The sequence below is a fragment of the Oncorhynchus mykiss genome, chromosome 30 (assembly GCF_057628025.1).
Source record: "Oncorhynchus mykiss isolate SJ-2025 chromosome 30, ASM5762802v1, whole genome shotgun sequence".
Taxonomy (NCBI): domain Eukaryota; kingdom Metazoa; phylum Chordata; class Actinopteri; order Salmoniformes; family Salmonidae; genus Oncorhynchus; species Oncorhynchus mykiss.
In genome coordinates, this window is record NC_143051.1 from 15,094,269 (window position 1) to 15,117,996 (window position 23,728).

A 23,728-nucleotide genomic window follows, 5' to 3' on the forward strand; every position below is an offset into this window, starting at 1 on the left:
ATATACCTGCTGGAGCGAGTGCTGTGGGTGGGTGCTGCTATGGTGACCAGTGAGCTGAGATAAGGCGACGCTTTACCTAGCAAAGACTTGTAGATGACCTGGAGCCAGTGGGTTTGGCGACGAGTATGAAGCGAGGGCCCGCCAACGAAAGCGTATAGGTCGCAGTGGTGGGTAGTATATGGGTCTTTGGTGACAAAACGGATGGCACTGTGATAGACTGCATCCAATTTGTTGAATAGAGTGGACTATTTTGTAAATGACATTGGATTGGTAGGATGGTCAGTTTTACGAGGGTATGTTTGGCAGCATGAGTGAAGGATGTTTGTTGCGAAATAGGAAGCCGATTCTAGATTTAATTTTGGATTGGAGATGCTTAATGTGAGTCTGAAAAGAGAGTTTACAGTCTAACCAGACACCTAGGTATTTGTAGTTGTCCACATATAAGTCGGAACCGTCCAGAGTAGTGATGCTGGATGGGCGGGTGGGTGCGGGCAGCGATCGGTTGAAGAGCATGCATTTAGTTTTACTTGCATTTAAGAGCAGTTGGAGGCCACAGAAGGAGAGTTGTATGGCATTGAAGCTCGTCTGCAGGTTAGTTAATCTTTAGGCTCGGCGGGCCGCTAGCGACCCACCTCGACAACAAAATTGCAGAGCACCAAATTCAAATAAAAAAATAGTAATAATAAACATTCATGAAAATACAAGTGCTATTCATCGGTTAAAATATTAACTTCTTGTTAAAACCTCTTTGGGCTAGGGGGCAGTATTTTGACGTCTGGATGTAAAGCGTGCCCAAACTAAACTGCCTTTTTCTCAGGCCCAGTATTTAGGATATGCATATAATTGGTAGATTTGGATAGAAGACGCTCTAAAGTTTCTAAAGTTTCTATAACTGTTAAGTATTGTCTGTGAGTATAACAGAATTGATATGGCAGGAAAAAACCCAAGGACAAACCATAAAATGTAAAGAAATTCAGCCTACTACTGTTTCCAATGGCTGTCATGTCTATTATGAGGCGAAAACCTCCCCGATTGCAGTTCCTAGGGCTTCCACTAAATGTCAACAGTCTTTAGAAAGAGTTTCAGGCTTGTTTTTGGGAAAATGAGCTACAATTTGTAGTTTTTCTGAGTGGCTCCGATTTTGGCTGTTGTGTTTTCATGCTCGTGGATGAGAGCGCGTCCTTTGTTGTTTATCTCCGGTAAAGACAATAATGATTCTCCGTCTTAAATTTTATCGTTTATTTATGTATTAAGGTACCTGAGGTTTGATTTTAAACATTGTTTGACTTGTTTGGAAAAGTTTATTGGTAGCGTTTGGGATTCAGTTTGTTTGCGTTTTGAAGGAGGGAAACCGATGGATTATTGAATGAAGCGTGCCAGCTAAACTGAGTTTTTGGGGATATAAAGAAGGACTATCGAAAAAAAGCACAATTTGTGATGAAACTGTGACCTTTTGGAGTGCCAACAGAAGAAGATCTTCCAAGGTAAGGCATTTATTTTATCGCTATTTCTGACTTTTTTTCATGCTTTTGTATGCGGGGCGCTGTCCTCGCATGGTGTGCTTTTGCCGTAAAGCTTTTTTGATATCTGACAAGCTTTATTTTGATGTATGACACTTGTATTTTCATGAATGTTAAATATTTATATTTCTGTTATTTGAATTTAGCGCTCTGCAATTTCACCGGATGTTGTCGAGGTGGGTCGCTAGCGGAATGCCTGCGCCAGAAAGGTTAATCCAGCCGCTTTGTCAGATTTCAAAAAGGCTTTACGGCGTAAGCATACCATGCGATTATCTGAGGACAGTGCCCTGCTTACAGAAGCATACAAACATTTTCCAACCAAGCAGAGGCATCACGAAAGTCAGAAAGATCGATGTTGGCAATCCAAAGGGTCCCAGCTACACAATAAATGGTTGTTTTGTTCGATAAAGTCCCTCTATATATCCCAAAAAGTCAGTTTTGTTGGCGTGTTTTGTTCAGTAATCCACTGGCTCAAAGGCGGTCAAAACATGCAGACGAATACATCCTAATAGTACCAGTAAAGTTAATCGAAACATGTCAAATGATGTTTATATTTAATCCTCAGGTTGTCAATTATCTAAATAATCAATAATATTTCAACCGGACAATAGCGTATTCAATAGAAAGGAAAAATAACGAAGAGCGCGCACACAGTCACGCGCGCAAACCAGTACTGCATGATTCCATAGACCACTTACCAAAAGGTCTTATTCGGCGTCGTTTTTCAAAAAACAAGCCTGAAATCATGTCTAAATACTGTTGACAGATAGTGGAAGCCAAAGGAACTGCAATCTGAGCGCTAAACCCTACATAGTCAATAGGCTTTCAACGGAAAACCACTCACATCAAATAAATCCATTTCCTGCATGGATTTTCCTCTGGTTTTCGCCTGCCATATCAGTTCTGTTATACTCACAGACAGTGTTTTCTATCCAAATATACCAATTATATGCATATCCTTGCCCATCCTTGTCCCCCTGTCGCCCGTTCTAAATATTTATTGGAGGATTTTTATTTTTGTATTACTTGTAACGGTTTTGGGTAATTCAAATTCTTGTGCTGTTAGGGGAATAACCTGTTAGGGGAATAACCTGTTAGGGGAATAACCTGTGTGTAAATGTAATCTGTTGCTGTATTTATTTGTGTTATCTGTGATCGTTTTGTTTGCCCTGTGTAGTTTCATAATCATTGTACCTAAACTGTATGTGTAAACATGTATACGCAGGGCCCAGCTGTAAGAGACCTTGGTCTCAGTCTGTGTTCCTTGTTGAAATAAAGGTATAATAATCCTAGCTTCTGGGCCTGAGTAACAGGCAGTTTACTTTGGGCACGTTTGTCATCCAAACTTCTAAATACTGCTTCTTAGCATAAAGAAGTTTAACACAGTGTCCAAAGAAGAGCCAGAAGTATACAGAATGGTGTCGTCTGCGTAGAGGTGGATCAGAGACTCACCAGCAGCAAGAGCAACATCATTGATGTATACAGAGAAGAGAGTCGGCCCGAGAATTGAACTCTGTGGCACCCCCATAGAGACTGCCAGAGGTCCAGACAACAGGCCCTCCGATTTGACACACTGAACTCTATCAGAGATGTTGTTGGTGATCTAGGCGAGGCAGTCATTTGAGACACCAAGGCTGTTGAGTCTGCCGATAAGAGTGACAGAGTCGAAAGCCTTGGCCAGGTTGATGAATACGGCTGCACAGTATTGTCTCTTATCGATGGCGGTTATGATATCGTTTAGGACCTTGAGCGTGGCTGAGGTGCACCCATGACCAGCTCTGAAACCAGATTGCATAGCAGAGAAGGTACGGTGGAATTCGACATGGTCGGTAATCTGTTTGTTAACTTGGCTTTCGAATGCCTTAGAAAGGCAGGGTAGGATAGATATAGGTCTATAGCAGTTTGGGTCTAGAGTGTTTCCCCCTTTGAAGAGGGGGATGACCGCGGCAGCTTTCCAATCTTTGGGAATCTCGGACGATACGAAAGAGAGGTTGAACAGGCTAGTAATAGGGTTGCAAAAATTTCGGCACATAACTTTCAAAAGAGAGGGTCCAGATTGTCTAGCCCGGCTGATTTGTAGGGGTCCAGATTTTGCAGCTCTTTCAGATCATCAGCTATCTGGATTTGGGTGAAGGAGAAATGGGGGCGGCTTGGGCGAGTTGCTGTGGGGGGTGTAGGGCTGTTGGCCGGGGTAGGGGTAGCCAGGTGGAAAGCATGGCCAGCCGTAGAAAAATGCTTATTGAAATTCTCAATTATAGCGGATTTATCGGTGGTGACAGTGTTTCCTAGCCTCAGGACAGCTGGGAGGAGGTGCTCTTATTCTCCATGGACTTTACAGTGTCCCAAAACTTTTTTGAGTTTGTGCTACAGGATGAAAATGTCTGTTTATAAATAGCCTTAGCTTTCCTAACTGCCTGTGTATGTTAGTTCCTAACTTTCTGAAAAGTTACATATCACGGGGGATATTCAATGCTAATGCAGAACGCCACAGGGTGTTTTTGTGCTGGTCAAGGGCAGTCAGGTGGTTCTACATTTCTTGAATGGGGCATGCTTATGTAAGATGGTGAGGAAGGCACTATAGATCTGGTCTATAGCAAGCGGCAACTTGTTTCTGGAAAGTTGTCAAACTAACCAACCAACTGTCGAACTAACCAACTATTGAACTTACCAACTATTGAACTAATCAACTAACCAACTATCTATCGAACCAACCAACTATCGAACTAACCAACTAACTGTTGAACTAACCAACTATCCAACTATTCAACTAACCAACTGTCCAACTATCGAACTAAACAACTATCGAACTAACCAACTGTCTAACTAACCAACCAACTGTCGAACTAACCAACTAACTGTCAAACTAACCAACTAACCAACTATCTATCGAACTAGCCAACTATCGAACTAACCAACTAACTGTCAAACTAACAAACTATCCAACTATCGAACTAACCAACTATCCAACTATCCAACTAACCAACTATCTATGTAACCAACTATCGAACTAACCAACTGTCAAACTAACCAACTAACTGTCAAATTAACTAACCAACTATTAAACTAACCAACTGTCAAACTAACCAACTGTCAAACTAACTAACCAACTGTCAAACTAACTAACCAACTGTCGAACTAACCAACTATCTATGAAACTATCTATCGAACTAACCAACTATCTAACCAACCAACTGTCGAACTAACCAACTAACTGTCGAACTAACCAACTAACTGTCAAACTAACAAGATATCCAACTATTGAACTAACCAACTATCCAACTATCTATGTAACCAACTATCGAACTAACCAACTAACCAACTGTCGAACTAACCAACTAACTATCGAACTAACTAACCAACTATTGAACTAACGAACTGTCAAACTAACCAACTGTCAAACTAACCAACCAACTGTCGAACTAATCAACCAACTGTTGAACTATCCAACTATCTATGTAACTAACTATCAAACTAATCAACTGTCTAACTAACTAACCAACTGTCGAACTAACCAACTGTCGAACTAACCAACTGTCGAACTAACAAACTGTTGAACTAACCAACTGTCGAACTAACCAACTGTCGAACTAACCAACAACTGTCAAACTAACCAACTAATTGTCAAACTAACCAACTATCGAACTAACCAACTATCAAACTAACCAGCTATCTACGTAACTAACTATCGAACTAACCAACTATCGAACTGACCAACTGTCGAACTAACCAACTGCTGAACTAACCAACTAACTGTCAAACTAACCAACTATCCAACTAACCAACTATCTATCGAACTAACCAACTATTGAACTAACCAACTAACTGTCAAACTAACAAGCTATCCAACTGTCGAACTAACCAACAACTGTCGAACTAACCAACTAACTGTCAAACTAACCAGCTATCCAACTTCTCAACTATCTATGTAACTAAATATTGAACTAACCAACTGTCGAGCTAACCAACTAACTGTCTAACTAACCAACAACTGTCGAACTAACCAACTAACTGTCAAACTAACCAACTAACTGTCGAACTAACCAACTAACTGTCAAACCAAGCAACTATCCAACTATCGAAATAACCAACTATCTATCGAACTAACCAACTATCGAACTAACCAACTTTCGAACTAACCAAGTAACTATCGAACTAACCAACTAACCAACTATCGAACTAACCAACTATCTATGTAACTTACTATCGAACTAACCAGCTATCAAACTAACTAACCTACTAACCAAATATCTATCTAACCAACTATCGAACTAACCAACTAACTATCAAACTAACCCTCTATCGAATTAACCAACCAACTGTCAAGCTAACCAACTATCGAACCAACCAACCAACTTTCGAACTAACCAACCAACTGTCAAACTAACCAACTGTTGAACTAACCAACCAACTGTCAAACTAACCAACTGTCGAAATAACCAACCAACTGTCGAACTAACCAACCAACTGTTGAATTAACCAACCAACCAACCAACCAACCAACTATCTATCGAAATAACCAACTAACTATTGAACTAGCCAACTAACTGTCGAACTAACCAACTAACTATTGAACTAACTAACCAACTATTGAACTAACCAACTGTCCATCTAACCAACTGTCAAACTAACCAACCAACTGTCAAACTAACCAACCAACTGTCGAACTAACCAACTAACTGTCAAACTAACCAACCAACTGTCGAACTAACCAACCAACTATCTATCAAACTAACCAACCAACTGTTGAGCTAACCAACTAACTGTTGAACTAACCAACTAACTATTGAACTAACTAACCAACTATTGAACTAACCAACTGTTGATCTAACCAACTGTCAAACGAACCAACCGTCAAACTAACCAACCAACTGTTAAACTAACCAACCAACTGTCAAACTAACCAACTAACTGTCAAACTAACCAACCAACTGTCGAACTAACCAACCAACTATCTATCAAAATAATCAACTATCGAACTAACTAACCAACTGTCGAACTAACCAACCGACTGTCGAACTAACCAACCAACTGTCGAACTAACCAACCGACTGTCGAACTAACCAACCGACTGTCGAACTAACCAACCGACTGTCGAACTAACCAACCGACTGTCGAACTAACCAACTAACTGTCAAACTAACCAACCAACTGTCGAACTAACCAACCAACTATCTATCAAAATAATCAACTATCGAACTAACTAACCAACTGTCGAACTAACCAACCGACTGTCGAACTAACCAACCAACTGTCGAACTAACCAACCGACTGTCGAACTAACCAACCGACTGTCGAACTAACCAACCGACTGTCGAACTAACCAACCGACTGTCGAACTAACCAACCAACTGTCGAACTAACCAACCAACTGTCGAACTAACCAACCAACTATCTATCAAAATAATCAACTATCGAACTAACTAACCAACTGTCGAACTAACCAACCGACTGTCGAACTAACCAACCAACTGTCGAACTAACCAACCAACTATCTATCGAAATAACCGACTATCGAACTAATCAACCAACTATCCAACCGTCAAACCAACCAAATATCAAAATAATCAACTATCGAACTAACTAACCAACTGTCGAACTAACCAACCGACTGTCGAACTAACCAACCAACTGTCGAACTAACCAACCGACTGTCGAACTAACCAACCGACTGTCGAACTAACCAACCGACTGTCGAACTAACCAACCAACTGTCGAACTAACCAACCAACTGTCGAACTAACCAACCAACTATCTATCAAAATAATCAACTATCGAACTAACTAACCAACTGTCGAACTAACCAACCGACTGTCGAACTAACCAACCAACTGTCGAACTAACCAACCAACTATCTATCGAAATAACCGACTATCGAACTAATCAACCAACTATCCAACCTTCAAACCAACCAAATATCCAACTATCTATCGAACTAACCAACTATCGAACTAACCAACTTTCGAACTAACCAACTAACCAACTATCGAACTAACCAACTACCTATGTAACTTACTATTGAACTAACCAACTATCTATCTAATTATCTATCGAACTAACCAACCATCGAACTAACCAACTATCTATCTAATTATCTATCGAACTAACCAACTATCGAACTAACCAACTATCTATCTAATTATCTATCGAACTAACCAACTATCGAACTAACCAACTATCTATCTAATTATCTATCGAACTAACCAACTATCGAACTAACCAACTATCTATCTAATTATCTATCAAACTAACCAACTATCGAACTAACCAACTATCTATCTAATTATCTATCGAACTAACCAACTATCTATCTAAATATCTATCGAACTAACCAACTATCTATCTAATTATCTATCGAACTAACCAACTATCTATCTAATTAGCTATCGAACTAACCAACTATCTATCTAATTATCTATCGAACTAACCAACTATCTATTTAATTATCTATCGAACTAACCAACTATCTATCTAATTATCTATCGAACTAACCAACTATCTATCTAATTATCTATCTATCGAACTAACCAACTATCTATCTAATTATCTATCGAACTAACCAACTATCTATCTAATTATCTATCGAACTAACCAACTTTCGAACTAACTAACTATCTATCAGTGGTGGAAAAAGTACTAAATTGTCATACTTGAGTAAATGTAAAGCTACCTTAATAGAAAATTACTCAAATGGGGGCCTCCCGGGTGGCGCAGTGGTTAAGGGCGCTGTACTGCAGCGCCAGCTGTGCCATCAGAGCCCTGGGTTCGCGCCCAGGCTTTGTCGTAACCGACCGCGACCGGGAGGTCCGTTGGCCTAGCGTCGCCCGGGTTAGGGAGGGCTTGGTCAGTAGGGGTGTCCTTGTCTCATCGCGCACCAGCGACTCCTGTGGCGGGCTGGGCGCAGTGTACGCTAGCCAAGGTGGCCAGGTGCACGGTGTTTCCTCCGGTGCATTGGTGCGGCTGGCTTCCGGGTTGGATGTGCGCTGTGTTAAAGAAGCAGCGGCTTGGTTGGTTGTGTATCGGAGGACGCATGACTTTCAACCTTTGTCTCTCCCGAGCCCGTACGGGAGTTGTAGCGATGAGACAAGATAGTAGCTACTACAACAATTGGATACTACAAAATTGAGATGGAGAAAAGGGGGTAAAAATTCAAAAAAAAAAAAAAAATTACTCAAAAGTAAATGTCACCCAGTAAAATACTACTTGTCTAAAAGTATTATGTTTAAAAAAAAATACTTAAGTATCAAAAGTAAAACTATAAATAATTTAAAATTAATTATTTTCCTAATAAACAAACGATTTATTTTATTTTTTATTGACGGATAGCCAGGGGCACACTCCGACAGTGAGTCTGCCAGATCAGATGCAGTAGGGATGACCAGGGATGTTCTCTTGATAAGTGTGTGAATTGTCAAAATATAACGAGTACATTTTGAGTGTCAAGGACAATATATGGAGTAAAAAGTACATTTTATTTCGGAATGTAGTGAAGTAAAAGTAATGTTGCAATAATATAAACAGTAAAGTATAGTACAGATACCCAAAGTACTTTGAATTATTTTTACTTAAGTACTTTACACCACTGCTATCTATCTAACACATACTTTTGGTCTTGTAGTGTATTAAGTTCAGTTAGCAAATACTCTTATCGCCCCATAGGGCTATCAGACTTCTGATCCCAATGCAGGGTGAAAAGGGCCACAAAATAGTAATTTAAGTAAATTAAATACATATTTCAAACACATGTAACAGAAATACTGCCCAACTCTGCTAGCCCCCCCCCCCCCCCAAAAAAAAAGAGATCCTAATCAAATCTAATCAGACATCCAACACAGTACACACAAGAAAATTCTAACTATGATCTATGACTGATCAGATTCTGTTCTGTGTTTTTAACTTATGGCCACATATTAGGAATATTCCTTGACACAGAAGTACAGCCCTAGAAATTACATGATAGGGGGCTTTGTCTATTCTATATTTAGAACTCTCTGTCTGAAACCTCCACCACTCCCTCTCCCTCCCCAGGTAAGGGTGACCTGATCGGGGCCAACATGTCTATAGATGACCGGGTGATAAAGACCAACGCAGATGTGAAGGCCCTAACCTACTGTGACCTGCAGTGTATCAACCTGAGTGGTCTGTATGAGGTACTGGACCTCTACCCAGAGTACACCAGCCGCTTTGTCCAAGACATCCATCTGGACCTCACATACAACCTGAGGGAGGGACACGAGTGCCATGTGAGTGACGTAAAACACCCACACAGTTACACATGGAATCAGGCACGCACACACACACACACAGTAAGACCATGCTCAACAAGCTGTATAGGGCCATAGGTAAACAAGAAAATGCTCATCCGGAGGCGGCGCTCCTAGTGGCCAGTGACTTTACTGCAGGAAACTGGAATGCGTTTAAACTAATTTCTACCAGCATGTCACCTGTGCAAGTAGAGGGGAAAAACTCTTCATCACCCTTACTCCACATACAGAGACGCATACAAAGCTCTCCCTTGTCCTCCCTTTGGCAAATCTGACAATAACTCTTTCCTCCTGATTCCTGCTTACAAGCAAAAACTCAAACAGGAAGTACCAGGGACGCGCTCAATACGGAAGTGGTCAGATGAAGTGGAAACTATCACGGATTACAAGGGAAACCCAGTCGTGAGCTGCCCAGTGATGTGAGCCTACCAGATGAGCTAAATACCCTCTATTGGTCGAGAGCTTCAAGTTCCTCAGTGTCCACATCGCTAAGGAATTATCATGGTCCACACACAGCAACACCGCCATGAAGAGGGCACGACAATGCCTCTTCCCCCTCAGGATGATGAAAAGATTCAGCATGGGCCCTCAGATCCTCAAAACATTCTATAGCTGCACCATTAAGAGCATCTTGACTTGCTGCATCACCGCTCGGTATGGCATCTGCTTGGCATCCGACCGCAAGGCGCTTCAGAGGGTAGTGTGTACGGCCCAGTAAATCACAGGTGCCGAGCTCCCCGCCATCCAGGACCTCTATACCAGCCGGTGTCAGAGGAAGGCCCTGAGAATTGGCAAAGTCACCCAAGTCACAGATTGTTCTCTCTGCTACCAAATGGCAAGCAGTACTAATGTACTAAGTCTGGGACCAACCGGACCCTAAACAGCTTCTACACCCAAGCCATAAGACTGCTAAATAGTTAGTTAAATTGTTAACAAATAGCTACCCGGACCTTCTGCATTGACCCATTTTGCACAGACTCTTTTGACTCATCACATACGCTGATGCTACTCTTCATTATCTATCATGTTGACTAGTCATTTTATCCCTACCTATGTGTAAATATGTAACCCAGTTACCTCGTACCCCTGCACATCGACTCGCTACTGGTCCCATATGTATGTAGCCAAGTTATCCTTACTCATTGTGTATTTATGTGCTATTATTTTTCTATTATTTCTCTTTTTTCTCTGTGCACATGCGCACAAACACACACAAGCGCACACACACACACACACAAGCGCACACACACACACACACACACAAGCACACACACACACACACATATTATATTTTATTATATTTAATGGCAAATTAATAGCACTTAGCAATATTTTTACTCTAGTCCTGTTGTCACTACTATTAAACATTGTTTCATTTCACAGTAAGAATCGAGGTAGTGTGAGCACAGAGAGAGAGCCAGAGAGAGTGAAGAGAGGTAGAGTGAGGATATATATAGAGAGAGAGTGAGTGAGGATATAGAGAGAGCCAGAGAGAGAGAAGATGAAGTGCAGAAACAGCCTGGGCTGCTGCTGTAATTACAGTCAGGTGTGTCTCCTCCTGCTGCCCAAATAACACTGTCCCACTCGCAAACACACACACACACACACACACATATGCACATGCTCATGCACATGCACATGCACACACACACATGCACACACACACACACACACACACACGCACGCACACACACACACATGCACACACACACACACACACACACACACACACACACACACACACACACACACACACACACACACACACACACACACACACATTATTTTCTTCTATCCTTGTGGGAACCTAAAATTAATTTCCATTCAATAGCCTACTTTATTTAAACCTAACCCTTACCCTTACCCTAACCCTAACCCTAACCCTAAACTTAACCACTAACCCCTTACCCTAACCCTAATTGTAACCCTAACCCTAATTGTAAACCTAACCCCTAAGCTTAAAATAGCCTTGTCAAATTCTCCTTGTTTTACTACCCTTGGGTGGACTTTTGGGGATTTTAGGTCCTCACAAGGATAGAAGAACCAACACTCACACACACCCTCAGACACTGCTGCAGGGCAACATGTGATACTAAAGTATTGAGAGCGGCAGGCCAAGATAAGGACAGAGACTTTGGGGAAGGTTAGAAGAGGGGTTATCTCAGAAGAGATTTCCTGTAACAACATTATGGCATACACAGTTTTCAGTGGTGTAAAGTGGTTAAGTAAAAATACCTTAAAGCACTACTTAAATAGTTTTTGGGGGTATCTGTACTTTACTTTACTATTACATTTTTTTTTACAACTTTTACTTTTACTTCACTAAATTCCAAAATAAAATAATTTACTTTTTACTCCATACATTTTCCCTGACACCCAAAAGTACTTCTTACATTTTAAATGCATAGCAGGACAGAAAATGGTCAAATTCGCATACTTATCAAAAGAACATCCCTGGTCATCCCTAATGCGTCTGATCTGGCAGACTCACTAAACACAAATGCTTTGTTTGTAAAACATTTTTTTTTATCTTACCTTTATTTAACTAGGCAAGTCAGTTAAGAACAAGTTCTTATTTTCAATGATGGCCTAGGAACAGTGGGGTTAACTGCCTGTTCAGGGGCAGAACGACCAATTTTTCCCTCGTCAGCTCAGGGATTCGCTCAGGGAAAATTGCGCTGCCTGGTTTGTTTCATATAAGGAATTTTAAATTACTCATACTTTTTATGTTTGAAACTTAAGTATATTTTAGTAATTACATGTACTTTTGATACTAGTATATTTAAAACCAAATACTTTTAGACTTTTACTCAAGTAGTATTTTACTGGGTGACTTTCACTTTTACTTGAGTCATTTTCTATTAAGGTATCTTAGAGTGTTGGGCCAGTAACCGAAAGATTGCTGGATGGAATCCTCGAGCTGATAAGGTAAAAATCTGTCTTCTTCCCCTGGGCAACTGTTCCCCGGGCTCCGAAGACGTGGATATCAATTATGACAGCCCCCCGCACCTCTCTGATTCAGAGGGGTTGGGTTTCAGTTGAATGCATTCAGTTGTACAAATGACTAGATATCCCCCTTTCCCCTTCCTTTACTTTTACTCAAGCATAACAATTGGTTATTTTTTTCCACCACTGACAGTTTCTGAGAGGAAGGATAACATCTGGGTTGGGCTGTGCTAACATTATAGACATGTTGAATTCACTCCCTTTTCTCTTCCATCTTTTTACAGGTCATATCCAGATTGTCCACCAAACCATTGGACAAACAGGTACTGGCTCAGCAGACACTGGGGGCAGCAGGTAGCCTAGTGGTTAGAGCCGACGAGGTGAAAAACCTGTCTGTGCCCTTGAAGAAAGCACAAAACCCCTAGCTTGTTCCTGGGGTGCCCTACTACTATGGCTGACCCTGTAAAACAACACATTTCACTGCACTTATTGTACTACTATGGCTGACCCTGTAAAACAACACATATCACTGCACTTATTGTGCTACTTTGGCTGACCCTGTAAAACAACACATACAGTGCCTTGCGAAAGTATTCGGCCCCCTTGAACTTTGCGACCTTTTACCACATTTCAGGCTTCAAACATAAAGATATAAAACTGTATTTTTTTGTGAAGAATCAACAACAAGTGGGACACAATCATGAAGTGGAACGACATTTATTGGATATTTCAAACTTTTTTAACAAATCAAAAACTGAAAAATTGGGCGTGCAAAATTATTCAGCCCCCTTAAGTTAATACTTTGTAGCGCCACCTTTTGCTGCGATTACAGCTGTAAGTCGCTTGGGGTATGTCTCTATCAGTTTTGCACATCGAGAGACTGAAATGTTTTCCCATTCCTCCTTGCAAAACAGCTCGAGCTCAGTGAGGTTGGATGGAGAGCATTTGTGAACAGCAGTTTTCAGTTCTTTCCACAGATTCTCGATTGGATTCAGGTCTGGACTTTGACTTGGCCATTCTAACACCTAGATATGTTTATTTTTGAACCATTCCATTGTAGATTTTGCTTTATGTTTTGGATCATTGTCTTGTTGGAAGACAAATCTCCGTCCCAGTCTCAGGTCTTTTGCAGACTCCATCAGGTTTTCTTCCAGAATGGTCCTGTATTTGGCTCCATCCATCTTCCCATCAATTTTAACCATCTTCCCTGTCCCTGCTGAAGAAAAGCAGGCCCAAACCATGATGCTGCCACCACCATGTTTGACAGTGGGGATGGTGTGTTCAGCTGTGTTGCTTTTACGCCAAACATAACGTTTTGCATTGTTGCCAAAATGTTCAATTTTGGTTTCATTTGACCAGAGCACCTTCTTCCACATGTTTGGTGTGTCTCCCAGGTGGCTTGTGGCAAACTTTAAACAACACTTTTTATGGATATCTTTAAGAAATGGCTTTCTTCTTGCCACTCTTCCATAAAGGCCAGATTTGTGCAATATACGACTGATTGTTGTCCTATGGACAGAGTCTCCCACCTCAGCTGTAGATCTCTGCAGTTCATCCAGAGTGATCATGGGCCTCTTGGCTACATCTCTGATCAGTCTTCTCCCTGTATGAGCTGAAAGTTTAGAGGGACGGCCAGGTCTTGGTAGATTTGCAGTGGTCTGATACTCCTTCCATTTCAATATTATCGCTTGCACAGTGCTCCTTGGGATGTTTAAATCTTGGGAAATCTTTTTGTATCCAAATCCGGCTTTAAACTTCTTCACAACAGTATCTCGGACCTGCCTGGTGTGTTCCTTGTTCTTCATGATGCTCTCTGCGCTTTTAACGGACCTCTGAGACTATCACAGTGCAGGTGCATTTATACGGAGACTTGATTACACACAGGTGGATTGTATTTATCATCATTAGTCATTTAGGTCAACATTGGATCATTCAGAGATCCTCACTGAACTTCTGGAGAGAGTTTGCTGCACTGAAAGTAAAGGGGCTGAATAATTTTGCACGCCCAATTTTTCAGTTTTTGATTTGTTAAAAAAGTTTGAAATATCCAATAAATGTCGTTCCACTTCATGATTGTGTCCCACTTGTTGTTGATTCTTCACAAAAAAATACAGTTTTATATCTTTATGTTTGAAGCCTGAAATGTGGCAAAAGGTCGCAAAGTTCAAGGGGGCCGAATACTTTCGCAAGGCACTGTATGTGTTGTTTTACAGGGTCAGCCAAAGTAGCACAATTAGGTCAGTGATATGTGTTGTTTTACAGGGTAGCACGATAGGTGCAGTGATATGTGTTGTTTTACAGGGTAGCACGATAGTAGGTGCAGTGATATGTGTTGTTTTACAGGGTAGCACGATAGGTGCAGTGATATGTGTTGTTTTACAGGCTAGCACGATAGGTGCAGTGATATGTGTTGTTTTACAGGGTAGCACGATAAGTGCAGTGATATGTGTTGTTTTACAGGCTAGCACGATAGGTGCAGTGATATGTGTTGTTTTACAGGGTAGCACAATAGGTGCAGTGATATGTGTTGTTTTACAGGGTAGCACGATAGGTGCAGTGATATGTGTTGTTTTACAGGGTACCACGATAGGTGCAGTGATATGTGTTGTTTTACAGGGTCAGCCAAAGTAGCACAATTAGGTCAGTGATATGTGTTGTTTTACAGGGTAGCACGATAGGTGCAGTGATACAGTGCCTTGCGAAAGTATTCGGCCCCCTTGAACTTTGCGACCTTTTGCCACATTTCAGGCTTCAAACAAAAAGATATAAAACTGTATTTTTTTGTGAAGAATCAACAACAAGTGGGACACAATCATGAAGTGGAACGACATTTATTGGATATTTCAAACTTTTTTAACAAATCAAAAACTGAAAAATTGTGCGTGCAAAATTATTCAGCCCCCTTTACTTTCAGTGCAGCAAACTCTCTCCAGAAGTTCAGTGAGGATCTCTGAATGATCCAATGTTGACCTAAATGACTAATGATGATAAATACAATCCACCTGTGTGTAATCAAGTCTCCGTATAAATGCACCTGCACTGTGATAGTCTCAGAGGTCCGTTAAAAGCGCAGAGAGCATCATGAAGAACAAGGAACACACCAGGCAGGTCCGAGATACTGTTGTGAAGAAGTTTAAAGCCGGATTTGGATACAAAAAGATTTCCCAAGATTTAAACATCCCAAGGAGCACTGTGCAAGCGATAATATTGAAATGGAAGGAGTATCAGACCACTGCAAATCTACCAAGACCTGGCCGTCCCTCTAAACTTTCAGCTCATACAGGGAGAAGACTGATCAGAGATGTAGCCAAGAGGCCCATGATCACTCTGGATGAACTGCAGAGATCTACAGCTGAGGTGGGAGACTCTGTCCATAGGACAACAATCAGTCGTATATTGCACAAATCTGGCCTTTATGGAAGAGTGGCAAGAAGAAAGCCATTTCTTAAAGATATCCATAAAAAGTGTTGTTTAAAGTTTGCCACAAGCCACCTGGGAGACACACCAAACATGTGGAAGAAGGTGCTCTGGTCAAATGAAACCAAAATTGAACATTTTGGCAACAATGCAAAACGTTATGTTTGGCGTAAAAGCAACACAGCTGAACACACCATCCCCACTGTCAAACATGGTGGTGGCAGCATCATGGTTTGGGCCTGCTTTTCTTCAGCAGGGACAGGGAAGATGGTTAAAATTGATGGGAAGATGGATGGAGCCAAATACAGGACCATTCTGGAAGAAAACCTGATGGAGTCTGCAAAAGACCTGAGACTGGGACGGAGATTTGTCTTCCAACAAGACAATGATCCAAAACATAAAGCAAAATCTACAATGGAATGGTTCAAAAATAAACATATCCAGGTGTTAGAATGGCCAAGTCAAAGTCCAGACCTGAATCCAATCGAGAATCTGTGGAAAGAACTGAAAACTGCTGTTCACAAATGCTCTCCATCCAACCTCACTGAGCTCGAGCTGTTTTGCAAGGAGGAATGGGAAAACATTTCAGTCTCTCGATGTGCAAAACTGATAGAGACATACCCCAAGCGACTTACAGCTGTAATCGCAGCAAAAGGTGGCGCTACAAAGTATTAACTTAAGGGGGCTGAATAATTTTGCACGCCCAATTTTTCAGTTTTTGATTTGTTAAAAAAGTTTGAAATATCCAATAAATGTCGTTCCACTTCATGATTGTGTCCCACTTGTTGTTGATTCTTCACAAAAAAATACAGTTTTATATCTTTATGTTTGAAGCCTGAAATGTGGTAAAAGGTCGCAAAGTTCAAGGGGGCCGAATACTTTCGCAAGGCACTGTATCACTGCACTTATCCTAAAACAAAGAAAACAGGATTGAACAGAGACTTTATAAAGTCAGCAGTTCGTTTTTATGGTGATGGAGAGATGGGAGGAAGGGTTCGGAGGCAGAAGAATGAGGGGAATGAGGGATGAGGTGATGGAGGGATATTAATTGGTGGGGGAAGTTTGAATTTAAGAGCTGATTTGATTGACGGACTGCCGGGGAAACTTTGGCGACTCGTTCAATTACACAGCAGAGCGGAGCACCATTCATTATTCACAAGAGGAAGTGATGGAATTAGGAGTAGAAATGTGGGAACAGTATTAGATCAGGTTATAAAACAGAGAGGGGTAGGGGGGCTGCAGTGTGTGAAGGAGGGTGTAGGGGGGTAGTGTGTGTGTGCGAGTGTATGTGCGTACACAGGGCCAGTAATTATTTAGACATCAGCTGTTTCAATGAGCGTTTTGAATCTCATTCAGTAGTTGGATTCAATAACCTAAACTGTGATTTTCTTTTGACTAAGAATGAGAACATAGGTCATCAATCAAAAGACATTTCATGCTATTTTCTGCTTATAAATTCCATGTTTTTTTTACTCCATCAACATCTCATATTGCATGTGATTAGCAGTCTAGATGTGACTCATTGGGTGTTCAAAGGTTATCAGAATCATTGAGGTCAGGTTCACGCCGTTTATCACAGCCAGGGTTGGGTAGGTTACTTTCTAAATGTAATCTGTTACAGTTACTAGTTACCTGAGCAGGTGCTTGAGTCAGCCTTGACAGCACAGAACCCTGAGAGAACTTTAGTTGTTATGAAAATAGAACATTCTACTCTGAGGTGGACGTTTGGCTGACACACAGTACAATGGAATCCTGTACTGGTCTCAATGGTGTTGTCTGTTCCAGACAGTCGTTTAGTTATAGGGTGGCGCACAATTAGCCCAGCGTCGTCCGGGTTAGAGGAGGGTTGGCCGGGGTAGGCCCTCATTGTAAATAAGAATTTGTTCTTAACTGACTTGCCTAGTTAAATAAAGGATGAATGAAATAAATAGTTACAGCAATCTTCTACTCTCTTAATTCCATAGCACCCAGATTCATCAGTATAACTAGGTGTCCCCAAAATGGAGTTCATTGTCTGTCTGTGAAATTAAATGAAGGCTAAGGGAATGATGTTTAAATTTACAACAAATGCTCTCTGTCCTACATCTTCTTTCTTTCTCTCCTTGCTCTCTGCAGACAGAGGGGAGAGGCAACGGACGAGTGATCCAGTCCTATCCATCCATCATTGAGAACCAGGAGGAAGAGGAGGAGGAAGATGAGTTGGCATCTGTATCTCCGGAATTGGTGCGCAACAGCGTCCTGTACACTAGAGAGGTGTCTTCTGGGAAGTCTCCATCGGGTAGAGCCGGGATGGAGAGAGAGTTGCATAGCGGCAGAGAAGTAACACACCAGAGCACTAGGAAACTGAGGGAGAAGATCCAGATCCGCCAGACAGCTCTCACCACGCTAGACCCCTCCAACCTCAGCCCTAGGTAACAGCTAATACTATCGCGCAATCTACTGACTCGTCAATTATTTTTGTCAGTTGTCTATCAGTCCACATGTCTAATCTGTCACTCTCTCTCCCTCCCCTTCCCCGTCTCTCTCCCTATTTTCCTCTCTCCCTCTCCCTCCGCTTCTCTCTCTTGCTATTTCTCTCTCTCTCTCTCTCTCTCTTTCTCTTTCTCTCTCTCTCTCTCGCTCTCTCTCTTTCTCTCACTCTTTCTCTCATTCCCCAGGGTTGTGGACGGTACAGAGGATACTGAAGGTACAGAGACGTCTCCACTGTTCTCCTTCTCTCCTAGCCGAGCCTGTCCAGTCAGCGGTCCAGGGAATGCACCTGCCACATTTACAGGTCCCCACAACCATAACCACAATGACAACCACAACCCCCACCACCACAATCAAAACCACAACAACAACCACCACCACAACCATCACCATGACCACAACCAGCACTAGAACCACAACCAGAACCACAACCATCACCACAACCACAGTTACCTGTCCAACATTGTAATCGGTAACATAACTTTTGGATTACCCAAAATCAGTAATTCCATTAAGAGGCATAGGTTAATAGTTGGCAAAAAGTCATAAAATCAGATTTGAACCCTAACCTTAACCACACTGTTAACCCTAATGCCTAACCCAAACCTAAAATTAAGACCAAAAAGATAATTCTTACAATATAGCCAGTTTTGACTTTGCAGCTGTGTTGTCCTCCCAATCAAAGGATCAGACAATGAATATAGTACTGAAAGCATAAGCTACAGTACAACTAGCTAGCATTGCAATGCATAAAATGCAGTGAGTTCTTGACTCAAAGAGAGAAAAAGACAATAGTTTAAGTTTTGAACAAATTGAGAGAGAGAGAGAGAGAAAGAGAGAGAGATGATGAGTTATTCTGCAAGAAGATAGAATTTACAGTTGGATAAATGTAAACTATAATTTTTTCGCACAGACTTATACAGGATCAACACAAAACTGAGTGAGTAATGTTCAGACCGAACCTACTTCTGAAGCCAAAAAGTAGAAGACAATCTCCAGGTCATTTAGTTTTTTAACGCTTAATAAACAAGACTACTACGCTACCAAGCTACCAAGCTGCTAAGGAAATAAACTGACCTGGCTGCAACTTCAATTAACACTGAAATGTGAAGTGAGAGGTGTGAAAACCATTGAGCCTAACAATGGCAGGAGAGTTTCACAGCCCCCCCCCCCCCCAGTACCCCATGGATATAAAAAAAAACCTACACGGAATAAGTACAAAAAAAGCTCCTCAAGGACAACCCATAGACACTATTTGCTGACTGCTACAAACAGGGGGGCATAAGCAACTTCATTTTCTACACAGACAATCTCCTGGCATGGCACAGTGCTAGAAGAGTACACTACCCCCATGTCAAGAGAGAGGGTATTGGCCCAGGGTGGAAACTCAGAATACTAAACATTGAGGAAACGTAAATAACCTCTGTCAACGTCTACAAGTCTGGGACAGTAATGGTGCAGGGCATCCTCATGCTGTTCCAGCAGGACTTTCAAGGGATTAAAGAGAGAGCAAGGCAGATTAATCTCTCTCTCTCTCTCTCTCTCTCTCTCTCTCTCTCTCTCTCTCTCTCTCTCTCTCTCTCTCTCTCTGATGACTCCCCCATCCTTAGTGAGTCTGATCACACCTCTTCGAACTGTCCTGCAGACGAGGATAGTCACCCCCCACCAGCACTGAACAAACCCAGATCCCACAACTGCACTGCTCCTCCATCATTGAGAGGGATACATTCACAGAGCTGGAGAGAGTCATGGTGGAGCTGAGAGAGCTAGTCCACACAATCCAGACAGAACAAGCCCACGAAACAGACCAGCACAACAAACCCCCTCCCCCCATCCACCAAACTACCAGGTGTGAATCATGAAAGCGACTCAGGGGGTATGCTAATTTGCTATAGAGCAGACCTAACCTACTCTTTTAAATTAGTCAAAACAGGAACATTTTACATCTGTCTAGAAATAAATAAGGAAATTATCTCAACAGAGAAAAATTTCCTTGTGTTACCTGTATCCCCCCAATAGAATCGCTATACTTTAACGAGGACAGCTTCTCCATCCTAGAGGGGGAGATCAACAATTTCCAGGCTCAGGGACATGTACTGGTCTGTGGTGACCTAAATGCCAGAACTGGACAAGAACCTGACACCCTCAGCACACAGGGGGACAAACACCTATCTGGAGGTGATAGCATTCCCTCCCCCATATGCCCCCCTAGACACAACTACGACAACATAACCAACAAAAATGCGTCAACAGCAACCTTGGGGAAATCCTCACCATTATCATTAACAGCAGACTCGTACATTTAGTCTGCGACAACAACTTACTGAGCAAATGTAAATGTACTTTTTACAAAATTACTGTATGACAGACCACGTATTCACCCTGCACACCCTAATTGAGAAACAAACAAAACAAAAGCAAAGTTGTCTCATGCTTTGTTGATTTCAAAAAGCTTTCGAGTCAATTTTGCATGAGGGCCTATGCAAATTGATGGAAAGTGGTGTTGGGGGAAAAATGTACGACATTATAAACTCCATGGACACAAGCAACAAGTGTGCTGTTAAAATTGGCTAAAAACAAACACATCTCTTTCCACAGGGCCGGGGGGTTTGACAGGGATGCAGCTTAAGCCCCACCCTCTTCAACATATAAATCAACGAACTGGCGAGGAAACTAGAGCGGTCTGCAGCACCCAGTCTCACCCTTCTAGAATCTGAAGTCAAATGTCTACTGTTTGCTAATGATCTGGTGCTTCTCTCCCCATCCAACGAGGGCCTACAGCAGCACCTAGATCTTCTGCACAGATTCTGTCAGACCTGGGCTCTGACAGTAAATCTCAGTAAGACAAAAATAATGGTTTTCCAAAAAAGGTCCAGTTGCCAGGACCACTAATACAAATTCCACCAAGACACCGTTGCCATAGAGCACACAAAAAATGATACATGCCTCTGCCTAAACATCAGTGCCACAGGTAACTTCCACATAGCTGTGGACGATCTGAGAGACAAGGCAAGAGGGGCCTTCTATGCCATCAAAAATAACATAAAATTCAACATACCAATTAGAATCTGGCAAAAAATACTTGAATCAGTTATAGAACCCATTGCCCTTTATGGTTGTGAGGTCTGGGGTCCACTCACTAACCAAGAATTCACAAAATGGGACAAACACCAAATTGAGACTGCATACAAAAATATCCTCTGTGGACAATGTAAAACACCAAATAATGCACAGAGAGCAGAATTAGGCTGACACGTGCTAATTATTAAAATCCAGAAAGAGCCGTTCAATTCTACAACCACCTAAATGGAAGCAATTCCCAAACCTGGCAACACGATTAGACCCAACCAAATCATTAGGAAACAAAAATATAATTATTTGACACACTGGAAAGAATTTACAAAAAAGTGAACAGAGCCTAATGAGCCTGCTTTGAGTTGAGGCGCTTGATGGTGAGGAGATATTCCAGATGTGGTCGGTACACACTAGGAATAGATGTTCCACCCCTTCTAGCCAGTGTCTCCATTCCTCTGGCGCCATCTTGATCGTAAGAAGTTCCCTGTTACCAACGTCATAATTCCTCTTAAGCCGATGGGAAAGGAAAGTGCAGGGATATATATTTTGGTCCTGGGCAGAACGCTGGGACAGCCCCCATTCCAATGTCTGAGGTGTCGACCTCCACCACGAACTGACGGGATGGGTCCGGATTAAGATGGAGGCTGTAGTGAGCCGATGCTTGAGATCTGAAAACACCCGATCAGCAGCTGGGGACCACTTAAACAGAACTTTGGGTGAGGTGAGTGCAGAGATGGGGGAAGACAGGGTGCTGTAGCCCCGGATGAAGTGGGGGTAGAAATGAGCAAATCTCAGGAAACGTTGCAGCTGCACTGGATGTGGATTGGGGCCACCACCACCACTCTCACCTCGTTCGGATCCATCTGAATGTTCCCGGCAGCGATGATGGGTCCCAGAAAGGAAATAGTGGAGCAATGAAATTCACACTTCTCCGCCTTGACAAACAACTGGTTCTCCAGGAGGCAATGGAGGACTTGTCAGACATGGAGAACATGCTCCTGAAGCGAACAGGAAAAGACAAGGACGTCGTCAAGGTAGACAAACATGAACCGGTTCAACATGTCATGGAGCACATCATTGAACAGAGCCTGGAACACTGCGGGAGTGTTGGTCAGTCCGAATGGCATAACCAGATACTCGTAGTGCCCGCTAGTTGTGTTAAAGGCTGACTTCCATTTGTCTCCTTCCCGTATCGGAACCAGATGGTGGTTGCGGTTGAAGTAGCTTCCGAGCCTCTTTTCTAGACAATGGAGAGTCAAGCACCTTCCTTACTTCCACCTCGAAATCCTCCAACCTAATGCAATCTTTGAATTGTTGCTCCCACACCGCTGTAGCCCAGGCGAGTGCCCTCCTGGATTTCAGCATTATAAGATAAGATATATTTGAAATGAATGGAAATGAAGAGGGCTGCAGCTCAAAAATGAGGGACACTGGGAGAGAAATGCCCGGCAGGTCCCGGGATCCCCAGCGTAGCGCTCCGGAGGATGTAAGCAGGGGTTTTCTGGAAGCCGGGGTAGGATGGGGAAAGTCTGGGAGTTTTCCGTTGTGGCTTGCTGCCTAATAGATAGTCCGCGGAATTATTCCAACAATGCACTGATGGCATGGTCATGGTGTTCCGCCAAGGTGTGGAATCCTTTCATAAGGTTATGTAGTAACTCCTCATGTCTTCCAATGGTGGCTCCTTGTGAGGAGACAGTGTTGCAGAGCTGGCCCGAGTCTGCTGGGTCAGTCATGGCCAGTTTGTACTATCAGGACTCAGGATATGACACAGATGCAGACACAGGAGGTGGATAGTACGATTCTCAGAATATTTATTATAACAAATAGCAGGCATAGGGTAGGCAGAGGTTCGTAATCCAAAGCAGAGTCAACCAGGGACAGAGCTGCAGGCAGGCTCATGGTCAGGACAGGCAGAAAGGTCAAAACCCGGGAAGACTAGAAACCAAAATTTGAGAACAGGAGAAACGGGAAAAACGCTGGTAAGACCGGACATAACAAAACGAACTGACAACAGACAATTTATTACTCAGATTCTGTTGC

At 42.3% G+C, this 23,728-nt stretch overlaps 1 protein-coding gene across 1 annotated transcript in view; it reads left to right on the forward strand.

Moving 5' to 3' along the window:
* Positions 1-23,728, forward strand: part of LOC110489387 (voltage-gated delayed rectifier potassium channel KCNH8-like) — a 131,721-nt gene that overhangs the window by 97,580 nt on the left and 10,413 nt on the right. Inside the window, exons 11-13 of the mRNA XM_090227442.1 lie at positions 9,546-9,760; positions 18,260-18,555; positions 18,802-18,917. Coding sequence (XP_090083568.1) covers positions 9,546-9,760; positions 18,260-18,555; positions 18,802-18,917 — 627 coding nt within the window. The remainder of the gene's footprint in view (positions 1-9,545; positions 9,761-18,259; positions 18,556-18,801; positions 18,918-23,728) is intronic.